The 17,929-nt window shown below is 40.9% G+C and overlaps 1 protein-coding gene across 1 annotated transcript in view; it reads left to right on the top strand.

The window, feature by feature from the left end:
* The window catches only part of fndc3ba (fibronectin type III domain containing 3Ba), a 105,920-nt gene that overhangs the window by 25,168 nt on the left and 62,823 nt on the right, over positions 1 to 17,929 (top strand). The window contains exons 2-3 of the mRNA XM_008310320.3: positions 5,671 to 5,816; positions 9,764 to 9,839. Of these exons, the coding sequence (XP_008308542.1) occupies positions 5,700 to 5,816; positions 9,764 to 9,839 (193 nt within the window). The 5' untranslated portion in view covers positions 5,671 to 5,699. The remainder of the gene's footprint in view (positions 1 to 5,670; positions 5,817 to 9,763; positions 9,840 to 17,929) is intronic.

The following is a 17,929-nucleotide window of genomic DNA, read 5'->3' as shown; positions in this document are numbered from 1 at the left end:
GTATGGGTGGTGGTTTCCAGTGGACTGGAAGCAGCTCAGACAGTCTGTTAGGAGGCTGTGAATATCCATTATGCTTCATCAGGATGGACACACCAGAGTCTTCGGGTGTGTGTGAATGATGAATGACTGTATGAGTAATGAGTGTCGTGATGATGATGTCTGAGCTGCCGCTGCATATCTGGGAGTGTGTGTGTGTGTGTGTGTGTGTGTGTCTGTGTGTGTGCGTGCGATTGAAAGAAAGAAAGTCCTACATCTGCATGTGTGTCTGTTTAAGTTTATGTCGAACAAGCACTTATCACACTGTGACACACCAGCGCGTTCATATGGACACACACACATATGGATGGGCGCCCACTCGTTACACACACGAAAAACAGTCCTGCAGTAGGACAAGTGGCCGATTGTTGGCGGATTCAAAGTGGAATTTTCAATTTAACACTTTATCCCTGCTGGGAATCGACACCTTATTCCTCCCACATTCCACTGGGAAACGGAAACCGCTGTGTGTGCGTGTGTGTGTGTGTGTGTGTGTGTGTGGTGTCTGATGCTGTCAACAGCAGCATCCATCTGTTAATGATTCCACTGGAAAAGGAAGGCCATTATTCATTCATTCATACCTTGAACCTCCCAGATATGAACATTCAGTCCTGTAGGAACTCCATAATCCACCACAGAGAACAGCTGTGGACGTCAGTGATCATCTAAACAACGTTCTTCTCTACATCAGGGCCTGGCCGTGAGGACAAACCTCTCTTCATGTTTCCTTGCTTGGATTTCTATTCAGTGCCTTCAAAGAGGTTTAAACAACAAATTGCAACTAACTGCTAGAAAATGGCTTCCAACTGTTGCCTTTAAGGACTGAAGTTTTTATTAGTTAATTATTATTATTATTTATTTTTTAAACAGTAGTATATTTATTAGTTTTTAATTACTGCCTCACGTGTGTTTTCTGGGTAAAGTATTGCCTGTTCCTTTAATATCTTCTAAGCTATTTTCTGGCTATTTCTGGGTTAGCTTTCAGCTAGCATTTTTCTTTGTAGCTCTAGCTTATTATTGCTGGGCTTTAGTAAACTGTTGAATTGTTGCTTAGCTTGTTTGGTGTAGTTGTTTGGTCACACTGGTGAGTTGTAGTAGTTGTTTCTTTCTGGGTTATTTCCTGTTTAACTTGTTAATATTTTACATTTGCTATGGCTAACGTTTAGCTGCTTTTATAATCACCATTATGTATTTCTTTCCTGCACTTTTGGCTAAATTTGATGTATTTTTTATGTATATTTAAAACTTTTTATTCTTTGCTATAATTTTTGCTACTATTGTTTTAATGAATGTCTGAGAAATAACTTTGTGTGGCTTTGACAGGGATCCAAACACAAAGATATGTAGTCGGTATGATTCTAGACAAATTTTCTTTTTTTCTCCAAGCTGCTACTGCTCTATGCAATTTCATGCATCAGTTGCTCCAAATTGTAGTGGACAGTTAAGTGTTCAAATTTAGAGGATGTTGTTGCCAGGAAATTATGTAACCATGCAACAGGAAGATGGATATAACTTAATTTGTCTTTATCTACAAGTATAAGTAGCTCGTAAATGATTCAAGGGACTAGTTTGCTGTTTTTGGAATTACCCTCGCTGTATGTGCCGTCTTACAGAGTGATAATAGATGATTATATGTTAGAGGATTGGGCAGCACAGATATATAGGTTAAAAAGAATATAAATTAAAATATGTCTTCTTTTAATGAAACAATGGAAAGTATATTTTTTGATGATAAAATCTGTAAAAAGAAATCTAAAAAAATGATGAATCAGATCAGAAGCAACTGATGGAATACGATATTTCCATGGCATTTCACAGTGCTGAGAGCGTCACTTCACCTAAATTTCATTGCAGGGGTGGAGACCTGAAATTCAAGTGTTACGTTTCTACGAACAAAAGCAATTTGAACCACAAATATGCTGATGGTTTGATAACACTTTATTTTGGGTAAACTTAATATTTCAAACGTCACAATAAAAAACATGAGAACTCTATTAAATAGATATCAAGTTATTCCAAGTCCATCTTAAGTTACTTCTGGAACGTGATGGTCACATCCCAGGTTAGCCTAACCTCACAGGACTTCTGTCAGGAAACAACACTATGCAACAGAACAGAATTTATATTTTATTTAGGGTTATATATATATATATATATATATATATATATATATATACATAATATATATATATATATATATATATATACATAATATATATATATATATATATATATATATACTGTATGTGTGTGTATATATATATATATTTAAAAGCTAAAGACCTGTTTTGCTGTTAGCAAGAAAGCTGATTAGAATCGGTTCATGGTTAAGGTTAGGGCTGAGGGACTGCAGTGTGTCTAGTGTCCGTCCTCACAAGTCATGAAAACCAGAGTGTGTGTATGTGTGTATGTTTATCACAGGATGACCAGGTGGACAGAAAGAAATAGAGGTTTTAGGCCGACAAAGAGAAGAACGTCTCCACTTCAAACAGAGGAGATGTAGTCAAAAAGACACAAGAAGACGATGATGGTGATGATGGTGATGATGGTGATGACGGTGATGATGGTGATGATGGTGATGATGGTGTGTGGGTGTTTATGTTACAACAGTACGAGCCACAGCTGTGTGTTCCACTAACCCTTTCAAAGACCTCGTCAGCGCTTGAAGACAAGCAGCTGAAAGAGAAGTCACACAACGACACACAGCTGTTTTTAGAGCCAGTGTGTGTGTGTCCGTGTGTGTGTGTGTGTGAGTGAGTGAGCGTACACATACAGTATTACCTCGTAGACATCAGATTGATTTCTCGCACTTAATACCTACATTCCTCATGGCTGCTATCATGCTGCGTGTGTGTGTGTGTGTGTGTGTGTGTTAATGTGTGCAGTGACGGCTCTTCAGCGGTGACTTCATTCAGCAGCAGTGAATTAAAAATGCTTACATCATGCAGTAATCTGCCCTCAGGCTATAAATCCCTGTGTATTTGCACATGTGTGCATACATGCTTGTTAGTGTGTGTGTGTGTGTGTGTGTGTGTGTATATGTTCACTTGGAGAACATTCAGACCGGACTGTGTATATTTAGACCCTGTTAAGACCTGGCATTAACATCCGCCTTGAGTCATCTGATCACATGTGGACAGCCCCTAAGTACAGGTCTGCTGGTTCCAAATGGGTCCTGAAACCCGTCCTCGGATACAATCACAAAAACCACATTTGGAGGTGGTTGGCGGAAGCATGTGGCCGCATTCCTGGGCCTGCATGAAGGCAACAATCTGAGGGATTAAAGAGCGACTCTTCCTTTTCAGCTGACATCCTCCGACCCGCTGTAGTTACACTGTATTTTTACAACAAAACATTGTTGACACTGACAGTAAGAACACTTTGATACAACATCCAAGTGTTAGTATTGGATCTTTTCAGGTCTGAACGTGCCAGTCAAAAAACTCAAAGAAGAGTTGGGGAAAAATTATTAGCTTTGCAAAGAATTTGTTAAATGGCCTAGAGCGGTGGTTCTCAAACCGTGGTACGCGTACTAGAGCACTCTCTAGTGGTTTGAACATAAACATCTTTATCACTCTCTAGTGGTTTGAACATAAACATATTTATATACATTTATAAATGTTGGTCACCATGCTGGTACAGAGTATAAAAAAGTTTGAGAACAACTGGCCTAGAGGAAATTGTCTGACCATTTGACTATTCAGTGATGATCACTGGACACTCGTGGGATTTTTTTTTTTTTTTCCCCAGAGCCCTAGAACTTCTTCTGCAGTGGTCCTTTGTGGTACCACGAACTTCTGCAACTCCCATTAGTTAAACATATGCAAAACCTTTGCTTCGTATCTCCAGTAAACTTCCTTAAACTCAGAGAGGTGACCCCGCCCCTCACTTTCAGGCCAGGTTTTGACTGAACTCACCTGAGCATCAGCCCCTTCTTTGCAGCTCTGTATTTAATAGCTGTTGATGCGGGAGACAAAAATCTTAAGTTGTTATCAAAAGTGAATCAAATCTGACCCATTTGGATACTTTAACATCTGTCCTTGAACTTTACGACCTATTTATTCTTCTGTTGTTTACAACCTTCAGATGTGTGTGTTCCCGTCATTTACTGAAGATTGTTCCGAGTCTTAGTGCAGCTTTAAAGACAAAGGGGGAAACATTTGCACTTTTGTTTCACTCCTTTTTATGAAGGCACAGAAACCGTCTCCAGATTTAGCTCTGGGTTTTTCTCCACACACTTGACCTCAGAGGACCTGAGGAGACTTCCTGTTCTCTGCACTATGGAAAACGTATCTGCTTTGTGTTCTGTGCTCAAAGCTTACGGCAGGTGCAGTTAATCCCAATTCACATATTAAACTAAGACCTGATTCATTCGCCATTTCTTTTTCTTATTAATCCTTCAAACAGGATCTTCTTCATAATCCCTCTTGTATTTACCAGGACTATTGTTGACGGTGAAGAGCTTTGAGTTTCTCTAATGCCTGCGTTTTTCTCCCCCTTTAATCTGTTTTGGTTTCCCCTCAGGGTGGCATGATTGGACTTGATGTGTCTGACCTCAGTTCCTCAGTCTACCTTTTCTTCCTGGTTGTCTGCTCCTTTCTATTGTATATTTTGATGCTTTTGTTTTCTTTTAAAACACAAGAAAATAGGTCAAAAAAAGTCCATTTAAAAATACTTTTCATTGAAATAATAAAAGTATTTTTTGAAGTATCTTCTATGTAAATGGTGTGAATGTCAGAGAACTTCTTTGAGGCGTCTTTGGTTTCAGGTTATGACCTGCTGTTTTGTCACGTCTATGGACCGAAATCTAGTTCCTCCCAAATCATCTTTCAGTTGCAAGAAAAAAAACAAAAATATTGGTACATCGAAAGCTACAGTAATTCTAACTGTTGTCCTTTAAAGTTTGGTTAAAAAAATTGAAGGCAACTCTGATTTTAAAATGGTTAATTTTTTAGAAATAAAAACCACACGATCAAATAAAGTGGTGAGAGACAGACTGGATTATAAAACCTGTCAAACCTGAGAGACACTCAACATGTTGTCAGTTCCTAAAACCAGACCTTTGTTTGAACCTGTGGACTTTCCTCATACGTTCCTCTTCTGACGCAATGAAACACTAACATGGAATTTTCGTTCATTCAACTTCCTTCTTTGTGATGTCACAGTGTGAAGTGGAAGAGGTTGGACTTTCTCTGGGTTGGCTTCAGAAGAAAGTTCCATGAGTTTTATTTTTAGCTTGAGTTGACCAAATGTTCATACATGGGGGGGGGGTGAGCGAGCGAGCGCTCTGATGCTGATGGAACTCCCTACAGTGTGATCACTTTGACCAATCACACTTTTATTTCAGAGGTGCAAAGGTCAGATTTTAGTTTCTCCTTGTAGCTCTGTCTGTTTGCTCTTTGAAAACCAGTTCCCAGTTGTGCCATCGTTTATAGACGTGCGACATTCGCAAGTAAATTCGAATTGAATAGTCTAAGGAGAGAAAATAATTGCCAATCATTTTCACAGTTCTTTGCTCCTTTAATCAGCTCCGGCAGCTTTATTGCATAAACGTGACAGTAATAGTTGACACTTCAGCACTCAACACGTGTCTTTTCTCTGTCTCTCTGTCTCTCTGTCTCTGTACTTTCCCAGGTAGGGCAGTTCAGTGAATTTCTCCATGAATGTACGTCACAATGATGATGACAGACCAGATTCCACTGGACTTGGCTCCGCCCCCTCTCCTGAATGGGGAGGTCCCCCTTCTGCCTCACATGGTTAACGATGATGCGGCACAGCAGGTAACCACACGCACACGCACACACGCACACGCACACATTTACAACATAGAAACAAGCTCGTCTATTGTTTGTGTACAGGTGTATTTGCATAGGAAAGATTCACACGAAATCACACACACATACACACACACATACACACACCGAGGCTGTTTTTGTGTTATATAATATATTTATCGTATGTTGGTCAATTCTGAGAAACACTAAGCTATTTGCCTGTTAACTACTTTCCGACCGTCCGTCTCTTTATTTGTGCTGTATTATTGTAAGACACTGATTTACCCACAAGTCATTTTTTTATATTTTGTCTAATTTTGTTGTGTGCAAATCTTTTGCCAATGTGAAATTATAGCAATCATTTTGAGCTAATTTTCTAATATTTTTTTTTGCATTTTAGCTTAGCTGCTAGCATTTTAGCTTACGTTGAGTAAGATCAGGATTATCATGTTGATATCAGTGAAAGTACAGTAGAAGATGTAGCTCAGCTGTGTTATTTAACCACAAAGTCGATATTTTAGAGCTCACTTATGAACAGCGTTTTAGTTTTGGTGTATATTTAGGTAACTTGGCCTATTTTGATCTCACTCAAGTCAAGTAGATTTGACTTAAAAAATGAATTTTTTTGTCTTCATTATTATTATTATTTCTTTCAGCTCATTTTGCCAGTGGATTTGACCAAGTTTCGTTCATATACTTTAATCTGCCTCGTAGTTTTACCTCTGGCGTGTTTGGGAATACAGTTAAAACATAAACTATAGCTAACACATTTTGTGTTTTACCTAACACTTTCTCTGCATGGCAAAACGTTGTATCAATGTATATTTAGATGTCAATCAGTTGCATTGATCTATGGCAGGCCTTTACTTTTGTTAGAATAACTTTGGATCAGAATTGTACTTCTTATCTGTGTCTCACTGATCTCATCAGATACTGTGGAGCCAAATGGATTACTTTCAAAGTACAAAACCCCAGCTGTCCTCTGCAGAGGCCAGAGGAAGGGATAAACATAATGTTAAAAACAACAGCAACACGATCTGGGTTTAATCCTTTTTTCACACATGTATTTTGTGCCTTTGGAAGATTAGGATGAGACGTGATGATGGCGATGAATTGTCATGGCCCGTTCCCTCGCTGCAGAGAGGAAGCATGGTTGGTGGGAGTGTTTTGGCCGTGACACATAACACTTAGGGAAGGTTTTGGCCGTAATACACTGCAGTTAGGGAGCTCTTTTTATTGTAACACCCTGCAGTTTAAACTTGGTTCCGAGTGTGGGAGCAGAGATAGAGACTGATGATTATATAGATTTGACTCTGTGTGTGTGTGTGTGTGTGTGTGTGTGTGTGTGTGTCTGGATGCTTGACTGAGTGTCTGTGTCAACCTGCCTACGTCTCTGGACCTGTGTGTTTTGTCTGTCTACTGTCTACAGATGAGTGCATGTGATTGTCAGTCTGCTACACTATTCAAATAAGGACAACTGATAACGGAATGTTTTATAGGTCAGTGGAGTTCCCAAAAAAAAAAAAAAAAAATTTAAAAAATCCCAATACAAATTACAAAATAGTCCAAAAATTACCAATACTAAATACAAAATAGTTGCTGTCTAGTAGTTTAGCTTCTCACCCTTTAAACCAATGCATCCGTGGAACATTCTGGATTCAGTGATTGCACTACACGTACATGAATGTGGCCATGATTAGTCTTTGCTTTGGCTACACAGAGAGTCAGCTGCTCTAAATGACCCAAAAAGTGGGTCACAGGAGAAGCCAATGTCCCAACATCAATTTATAGTTAAGACAACCAATCAGCAGCCTCCATTCAAAGCTGGGTCTGCTTGTTGGTTCCAGCTGTTTTTCTGTTTCATCCGAGGTACGTCTGACTTTAAACCTGCTTAGTAATTGTTTATAGGACCTACACACCAACGTGCACTAGGCCCAAGTGGAACAAAGCCACTCTCACACTTCAGGGTACATACATACATACATACATACATACATACATACATACATACACACGCTCAATGACCCATACATACATACATACATACATACATACATACATACATACATACATACATACATACATACATACATACATACATACATACATACATACATACACACGCTCAATGACCCAACCCACTGTTTGGGTGGTAACTTTCACAAACCATCTCTGCCACCACACCTTCACCACCTTGGTGCATCCGTACGGTCTCGTTGTATGTACAGTAGTGTTATATATAATTCACAGAAGTGCACAGTCACTGCACACACCCTCAGCTCCTGATGTGGGGGGTTTTCTTCTCTATAGGAAACATGGGTCGCCCTGTACTATGCTGACGTTCCCATGGCAACAGCAGCCGCTGCAGTAGACAGCAGGAAGTGTGTAATTGTCTCTGTGTGTGTATGTGAGAGAGAGAGAGAGAGAGAGAGAGAGAGAGAGAGAGAGGGGAGCAGGTTAGGGCTGAGATGGGAGGACACTGTGACTCTCACAGCAGAACAGCACAGTATGAGGATTTTACGACGACACACCTGTAGAGCTTAGACCGGGCTGCGCGTGCATGCATGCATCTCTGCATGAGTACATGTATATGTGTGTGCTATGGAGGGTCACCTGTTCCATGTCTACAGCCACGTGTACACTCTCAACAATCTGAATGCGGATAATATGATGGTAAGCCGCCTGCCGTGCTTCCTCTAGGCACGTTCTGCAGAAAACCTGAACCCACGCTGTGTTTTATTTGTGTGTGTTGGTCTGCTGTGCATGTACTCTGTTGTCGTAGCTTAGTACTTCAACCGGTCATCACAGTAGATGTCAACAATAACTTTTGCAGGATCCATTAATTGCCAGACTGGTTGTTTTTCAAATCAACAGGTGGTGACGTTGGTGTGTTTGTGAAGCCTCTGTTACCTCATTAGAAGACATGAGTTTAAAACTGTTACATACACGGTTTGTAGTTCTTCTGTGTTTACAAACACATATAACACATCATATTTTACAGAAATGTGATTAAACTGTCATAAACAGGCAATAAGTTTATGTTTGGCCTGTTGTTGTGAGGAGATTTTCAGTTCCCAGTTGCTATTACCAGGTTAGCTAGAAACACCTGATTAATATAACAGATCTCACTATGGTAATGTTTGATTTAGATGCTGGACATTTGGTGTGATTTATTTATGTGAATAAATGAACGACCTTTAGCAAAATTTGGTTTGATAACATTGTTTTAGAGCTAGCAGCTATGATGCTGATGTAGCAAAAGGTACCATGGTGAAGCGACATTTTAGACATTTTATGTGACCCTTGATGTTCACTGCTTGCTGACTTGCTAACAGCTAACAAGTTATTAGGTAATTGGAACATATAGCAGACTGTAGCCAACATCTGTTGAAGTACTTTCATATGTACAGTGAGCCTTAGGCTGCTAATGCTCATTAGCAGGGGCTAACAACTTCACCCCTTGGTTTATATTTCATATCTGCTATACATTTTAGTTATGTAACAGTTAAGCAGTTTTATTTAAAGAGAAGAACATGAAGCCGTAGGTTACGTAGTGTTGGACTGTGAGAGCTCGCTAACAGGCTAAGGCATGCTGCCTGAACTACTTCTGGGTTGAAGGGTTGAGGGTAAATGCTGTGTTTGTTGCACACACATGTCGTCTGTGTGGGTTTGACTTTAATTAAGTTTAATTTTATCTTGTTTAGCTAACACGTTACAGATTTACTGCACACTGTTTGGAGAAATGTGTACGTGTGAGAGGCGGCAGCCATCAGTCCACATTCGCTTACCTAACACCTCATTCATTTGACCTACTTTTATGTGTAACATTACCACTGCGAGAATGTCGACTTCTCTCCACAGCATCTGTTTTGTTGTGAAACTGCAGTAGTTTATGGTTTTCTATCCTTCTGTTTTTAATATTTGCTAACCCTGTGTTCTTTGTTTGGGTCCAGGTGATCCTGGTGCAGGTGAATCCAGGGGAGACATTCACTATCCGGGCAGAGGACGGCTCACTGCAATGCATCCAGGGTCAGTGGTCCCGTTTGATATTATAAACACAAAGTTGTTGTTCCTCGTCATGTAATACTTTCTCAGCTACACAGGGCGTTCTGTCTCTCTGTGTGAGGCCTCTGCACTTTAATAAGCTAGTGTACTCTGCTTGATTAAATTTATTTTATAAGAATAATTAGCACTGATAAGCCACAGAGGGAATATCATACTGCCTACTTATTGTGTGTAATTAGGTATTACCTAATGCTAAGCTTGACAAAGCACAATGGTGCATTCATGTGCCACTGGATTGACGTGGAAAGCAGTTCTATTCTGAAGTTTTCTTTTAGTTTTAGTTCCCTACAAACCCAAAGGCGTGATGGGCAGTTGTAATGTGAATTTTCAAAATAAAAGCACACAACAGGCGATATATATACATCCAACGCAGACTTTAGGTTGTCCACAGTTAGGTTCACTGGTAAATACAGAATAACTATGCTACATCTGTCAAGACGTGTGTAAACAAAATGGTTTATAAACTGTTTATTGTGCAGAAGCCCAGCTTCTAAGTTTGCCTTTTTTAAATGACCTGCTCACAAAGATCCAAGGATTCCAGCACACTTCAGCAAATAAAATGATAATAACTGTATAAATTTCACAATATATTTTTTAATATTTATTTAACAGAAAGCTGAGCGCCCCTTGCTGTGTTAGAGCCATCCTGATTGGTCAACTTTTTATATGTGCGTGGTTGATATTAAGGGAGTGAAATTGAGGCATGTCTAATTCGTTCCCCAGCATCTGTTATCAGTTCAGGAAAACTTCTGAAAATCTGAGCTACTTAGAAGCTCTTCAAAAGACCAAATGTGGCAGTGGCATTAGCGTGGGGAATTCCCCCAACTCTTGTGGAATCACGTCTCACTTTGATGATGTCAGCAGCGGCAGCAGCAGGAGAATAAGCTGTTAGTCAGAACTTTGAAAGGGGGCCTTTGTTTTCTTCCCTATCTCACTCTCGCCTTCTATCTCTGCCCTCTCACTGAAGGAGGGGAGAGTGCAATTTTGGCTCAGACACTCACTCTCCTTTGGTAAAAAAAAAAAAAAAAAAAAAATCTCCGCCACCATCAACACCCCATGATCTAATGTTGTAGCTAATTACAGCCCGCCTCTCTCTCTCTGCTGCCATGCAATTCAATTTCCCCCCTGAAATCAGAGGGATTGCCCCAGAAACCCCTACTAGCTGAGATATTAGTCAGAATTTCACGATTTGATGGATGAATGGATGGATGGATGGATAGTGTGATAGTTTCAGCTGAAGTTAACTTTGATATACATCTCTGACTGGTGCAAAGACAAGAGTGGTTTATGAGGGTTGATAAAATAATTTTTTTTTTTTTTTGCTCAAATCCTTTGGGAGAACATTCAGGTTTTTTCTGTTATCATGCTGCTGTGAATGTCACCCAGAGTTTCTGCTGGTCTTCAGTGTTTCCTACTGTACCTTTAATGTCTTAGTAAATACCTTTGTCAGGTTGATACAGCTCAACAATCCGATCTCTTTAGTTTTGTTGCAAGATTGAGGTCAGTAAAAGCTGAGTGAATAGTACTGCAGTTGAGTTTCATCTTCAGGTTAGTCAGAGTCATTGACTTTTGAAGGCAGGTGTATTGGTTTACTGTGATTGGCTCAAAGGTTTTCAGAGGTTATGGTTATGGTCTGTAACAAAATGTTTTGATCATTAATGTGGAAACACATTTTAGTGCTGTTCCCCAGTCTTTAAAATCTAAGAACCTGGCTCATTTCAAAGCTGTGTTGATGTTTATATTCACTGTTTCTATGAACCGATTTCATGTATTTATCTTTTGGTTGTTTCTAACGCCACACAGTTTCCCGGCCGTCTGAGAGTTGGAGGTCATGTTTGAATGCACATATTTGTCATATAGCTGTGCAACACACACACTCTCTCACACACAGACACACACACACACACAAACTGTTTTCTCTTCTGCCTCCGTGTCTTTCTCTGAAGGAGGTCACTGGGTTTAATAAGAGGTGGAGTGTGGCAGCTCGCTCTGAAGGCGGACCGAGTCGCTCCTTAGACACAGACTTGGTGTGATTACTGAGACCTCAGAGCTCTGTGTGTGTGTGTCTGTGTGTGTGTCTGTGTGTGCTTGCATGGCGTACTTGTATATGAGACAGGCAGTGAGATTACAGAGACCTCAGGGCACAGTCGGGAAGCAGCTTTTATATAAAGTAACCTCTGTTTAGCTGCTGCGCCGTGGTGCATGCATGCAAACGTGTATACACACACACACACACACACACAGATGTTCTGCCAGGCAGAACCGACCCGCAGACTGGAGTCAGCGATAGAGAAGTTAGTTGAGATTCTTTCATGCAAACTTTCAGCCACCCGTCTCCTCCACCTCCACCCGTCTCCTCCACCTCCACTCACTTCTGCCTCCTTCCTCCTCGTCCTCTCTCCACTCACTTCTGTCTCTTCCTCCTCAGTCCTCCTCCTCCTCGGTCCTCCACTCTGCATTTGTCTTCCTTTTTCAACCATTAAGCAGAACATGTGCTAAAAAAATAAGCTATAGTGTTGCCTAGACTGATGTTATGTGCTGCTCTTTAACCTCCTTACTGCTAATAATGACCAGCTCCAATTAGGCTCTTTTATTCCAAATAAAGATTTACAGAGATGTATTCATTTTATTCTCCAGATGTCAGCATGACGACAGCTGATGGTGCACGACTACAGTCTAATTTAAGGCCAGTTGAAACACTTTGACAGGTTAATTGCCGTCTCTGTCTTTTTTTATTATGTTAGCATTGCCATTATTTCCATTTTTTTATTATTTAAAAACTTTTAAAACTTTACTTTTTTTTTTGCTTTAATGTTGGCTGAATTTGTCTAGCTTGTTTTTGCTAGATTGTAATTTGTTTTGACTCTCTATTGTTTATTTGTAACTTAAGAGTTACCATTTTTTTTATCACTGAAATAGTGGCACATACGCTATGACGCTTTACGTCACATTTACATTATTATCTTAGTTTAATTATTTTGAGCTAACTTTTTTTGTTACTTTTTTTTTAGCTTGCTAGCGTCTACTTTTATGTATTTTTCAGCTTGTTTGCTACAGATCAGACTTTTGGCGTATATATTAGTTAACCTTCAACCATTTCTGAGCAGAATAATTTGTCTTTATGTTTACACATTAGGTTTTTCCTCCTTTCTTTATCCTCTAACTGCTCTTTCTTCTATATAGCACTAAGCCTTCTAGTAATTTTGGCCAGTTTATGAAAAGGTCTGATTTTGCTCAGACATTTGTGAGAATTGAGAACATTTCTCACACTTCATTGTAAAATAAAATAATAAATTAAAAAAATTAAATATATCAATATAAAATCATGCGTTCTTTTACCATTTTATTTACCAAAATTTAGCCCATATATATTTGTGTACTAAATTTTGTGTTTGTTTATTTCTTTTTACAACAGGTGGCACCAATAACACATTCATTCACATATTATTCTCTATATTTTTTAACATTCCCTCCTGATATTTAATGGTTCTTGGGTGTCACCTGGACTTTAACCCTGCTCTATCAGAGAACCTTCATTAAACCTGTTTCCTCCCTGAACACACTGACCGCTAGGGTGATCGCAGGGTCAGGTTCATCTGACCCTCCCTAATCCTCATCATGTCCTTCTCATGTACACCCCTCCTGTTCCCTCCCCCTCTTCAAACCCAGTCTCCCCCTTCGCCCCCATTCCCCTGAGCTTTCCCACACTCACATCAAAGGCCAAGACTCTGGAGGGTGTGTTAGAGCACCCTGCTCTGGAATGTCAGTGTGTTCATGTGTGTGTGTGTGTGTGTGTTTTACGAGGCTCTGTTGATTTACTGTGTTGCTTGCTCTTTGTTGGACTTTTTATGAGGGATGATGAGGCAGGGGTTGTGAACAGCAGGAAGCTGGGCACTGCCGGGCAGGACGTGACATCATCAGCAGCTCTGAACTCTCTTATCTCAGCAGACACTAATAAGCGGAGGTTTTGGGAGGTTGATAGCAGCAGTCCTGGAGATCCTTGAAATATTTGACTGTAGTACATGTGATGGTCAACATGAAGGACAGCTTCACTGTTTCATTGTCAGCTGAGTAACATCTAGCTGTGCAGCCATGTCTGTGATGTTCTCAGTCGACGTCCATCCATAGAAGGAGCAGCTCAGATGGACAACCAGAGTCAGGTCCAGGTTTTTCTTTTCAACCTTGGGATCTCCTGAAATGTCTAGAAACTGATAAAAAAAATGACATGACCAACTGAAGCTGAAAAAGACACACTGTAATACTATCTCAAATCTTCACTGTGCCTACTTTAATGTGCTACAGTAGCACCCAACTGTGCATGTGATCAGGGAAAATAAAATGTCACTTTGTGCACTAATCTGGATTACTCTGCAGTTGGAACACAGTATATCAAAAATATTATTAAAAACAAATTCTAGAAAGAATGCTCCGATGATTGCCAGAAATTTGTGATGGTCAAAATGAGGTCACAAGCAAAAAGAGACTGGGAACCACTGGTCCAGTCCCTTCATCCTCGATCGCCAGCTACTAAAGAGTCTACAAATATTTAAAAGAGTAGAAACTATCATCCAGAAACGACAGCTGGTGATGATGCGTACAGGCAGATGACATGATTGTTGCACAGCTGCAGAACTGTCCCCAGTGTCCCCAGTGAACTGTGGACAACTTTTCCTTTGCATGTGTGTCTTTCAGACAGAGCGGAGCAGTAGCATGAGCAAAGGCCTGTTTTGGTTCCTTCTTGCAGCTGTGCTGTTTGTTCCATCTCCATGTGTATTTGACATTGTTATTCTCTGTCCCCTCAGAGTGTGCGGCGTCTTCTCTCTTTATCTCAAATCCCCATCCCTACCCCCAAATTGTTGACACCCTGCACTTCCCACCTTATTCTTCATCTAAACAGCCTAAGGTGATGATATATATGTCTTCAGTTAAAAAAAAAAAGAAGCAAGTAGGCATGCAGAGAACCCAGAAAGCACTCTGTATTTTGTTTCCCCCGTTGGGTTTTTGTCTCTGCATTTTCGTTCCCTCTCCTTGTTTATCTACCCTTTGCCTTTTCCCTGCATTCGTCTCGCTTCGTCTCAGTTTCTCCCTGCTTCAGTGCTCGTCTCAGTCGGGTGGACGATGCTAATATTCCTCTTGGACGCAAACACACAGAGCTTCTCTTTTAGCAGCCTTCTGCTGGAGCTCCGGTGCTCATATGCTCTGAGCCCCCTTTGATGTGAATGGAAACAGCGAGTTGAGAGAAAAATGGTGGAAAGTCTGGCGGCCTGTGTTTACACCCAGACAGATGGCACTAAACAAGCTGGAGGGGAGACGGAGGCACAAATAGAGGCCTCTGTCAGAAGGGTTTAATTAAGAAATTTGTGTGTGGGATGATGGATGTCATTGCTGCTGACAGAGAAACCATAGGTGGTGGTTTTTCTTTAGCCTTAGAGACTGTAGTAGGTGACACCTGTATGGAATCATGTGGCAGTCAATTATGACCTCAATTGAATTTTAATGCACAACTATCCACAATAGTTCTCTCTATCTACAAATGGGGCCATAAACAAGGTCTACCTCAGTGTGGGCCAAACATTACCAACATAACGACATGAAATTATAGATGTCTGTCATTGTCCAAGTCAGCGGTCTGCAACTGTTTCTTTTTCCAAACAGCCATTGGACGATGCCCCGGAGCAGCAGCACAATGCTGATTGTTGAAGGACCTTTAAAAGGTCATTTTTTAAAAAAATAAAACATTTTGTAGACTTTATTGTGTCAGTCTCAAATACCTATTATTTTGAATATTGGGTGGGTAACATTAAAATAAAGATAGGAAATTGGAATTCCGTTTAAATTTATTGGGTGGGTAACATTAAAATGAAGATAGGAAATGGAGTTCCGTTTAAATTTAGTAAAATATTAATTCTTTCACTGTGAACTCCGCTGCCAAACGACCCACGGACCAGCAAATGTAAATTATGAATTACATGAGGACTGGACGTGGGGCCAATGAGCAAAGGTCTCATGGTCTTGTTACTGAAAGTGGTTGGTTTGAATTGTGCCATAAATCTTGTCATAAATGTGTCCTCTCTCCCACTGGATTGTTGAAAACTGGTCATGCAGGTGGTGTGTAATGTAGTGTGGCCCCTCTGGGCACAGATTTTGTGTGTGTGTGTGTGTGTGTCCTTGTGGCATACCTGGCCTTTTCTATTTCCAGTATTTTCCACTCAAATGTTCTTTTGTTTGAAACAAAAGGGCAGAAAGGATTGGTTTGGTTCATTTGGCACAAGTCAGTTAAGTGCTTGACTTAAGAATGTGTGAGAGAGAGAGAGAGAGGACGAGAGGGAGAGAGGGAGAGACAGGGGTAGGTGGCTGTTGCTGCATGCCCTGCCCAGTGTTAGATCATAAACTCGGTGCCCTCGTTTAGTAGGACATGAGGAGGCAGGAGAAGGAAGGCAGGAAGAAGCTGAGTGGAAACAAAGTGATAGAAGGTTAATAAAGGAGGAGAGACAGAAAAGGAAAAAGGAGGAAAAGTTGAAGAAGTGACTGAATCAGGCGCTGCATGTCTGGTCGTGTCCGCTGCCATGCATTCCGGGGCGAGGCCACATCCTCTGCTCGCTGACCCCAACCATCCCTGCACTCCTGACATGGTTCGGCCTTCTTGCTCCGCTCTGCTGTCAGGACTGGTCCACTTCGGGCGGCAGAGAGGGGCGGGCGATGAAAAGAGTGTTCAGAACTCCAGAGAATACAGTGTCTGTCTCCATCTGTGAGGCTGTGTGAAAGTGTGTGAACAGCAGCTGTGTATTGGATGGCGCTTGTAGAATTTTCCAGAGAGAGACAGAAGGAAAGAAAGAGCTTTTCCAGGGATGAAATTCTTGGCTCTGGTGAAGCCCAGGGTACAGCTGGAGAACTTCTTCCTCCACCCTTGTTCTCTTCTTTTCTTCCTTTGCACTTCTTCCCTCACTGTTTTATAGTACTCAGGGCCTGGGCACTGACCAGTCCCACTGCTGTCCTGACCATGTTTCTACTGTTCCATCTACCCCCACGTTCTTCTTCATCTTCCCAAACGATCTTATTTGACTTTTGCTGCAACCAATGCCTTGAATATGCATTAAGAATTGCAGGATTTTCTACCAAATGTACCAAATGACGCACGAACCGGTGCCGTTCCACAGACCGGGAGTTAAGCACCCCATCCTAGATGATTTCACACAGAAATGTCAGTTTTGTCAATCTAGTCTTTAGATCTTTAATTCCGACCTCTAATTTTGCCAATAATAAACAGGAAGTTGTTGATACTCTGATAAACAGTCAATCCTAGTTTTACAAGTAATACACACATAATGTAATGTACCAGCACCATGTTTCTGAACGTGACAACATCCAGGGAGGGCTCTTTCAAGGCTTCAGTCCCAGACATGTGCAGGGGGGCAGCAGGACCCCTTCAGTACTGCCTGCAGCCATAGTTTTATTTCCCTCTCACCCTCATAACTTAAGCTCATGCTCGGCTGTTTTGCCTGCTGTTTCTATTTTGTGTATATTTTTTATAGAATCAGACTTCTCCATAACACTAGAGGGTCTTAAAAAACAACAACAAAAAAACCCTCAATCCTCTCCACATGTTGGTTCGTGCTGCGTTTAAGAAACAGCGCTCTTGGATTTGATGAGGTTTTACACATCACGTGATGCCGTCGTTGGCTGCAAGTGGTGATGGGATACATCAAAGTAAGATTAGTGTGTTTGGTTTTTTTTTTTTTTTAAAGAAATAAAGTGAGCGAGTGCTCCATCCATCCACAGCTGCGTTTGCTGCACATACACATGGTGTTTTTGTGTTAAGAAAGCCTCTCTTTTACGACTCAGGAAATGCCTGGGATGGATTTTCCTCCAAACTTTGGCACAAACACACACTTGGACTCGTATGAATTGATTGGGTTTTGGTGGTTGGGGGGTTCAAAGGTCAAGGTTACCGCACGACATTCTTTGGTATGAGCTCAGATGTGCTAATTCTGACGAATGCGATGTTGTTTGCTGTGTCCAAAAGGTTTTTTGTGGCCGTGACACTGAAGGTTTTG

Source organism: Cynoglossus semilaevis, chromosome 1 (genome assembly GCF_000523025.1).
Source record: "Cynoglossus semilaevis isolate Cse_v1.0 chromosome 1, Cse_v1.0, whole genome shotgun sequence".
Classification (NCBI taxonomy): domain Eukaryota; kingdom Metazoa; phylum Chordata; class Actinopteri; order Pleuronectiformes; family Cynoglossidae; genus Cynoglossus; species Cynoglossus semilaevis.
This window is presented reverse-complemented; position numbering and strand designations above follow the sequence as displayed.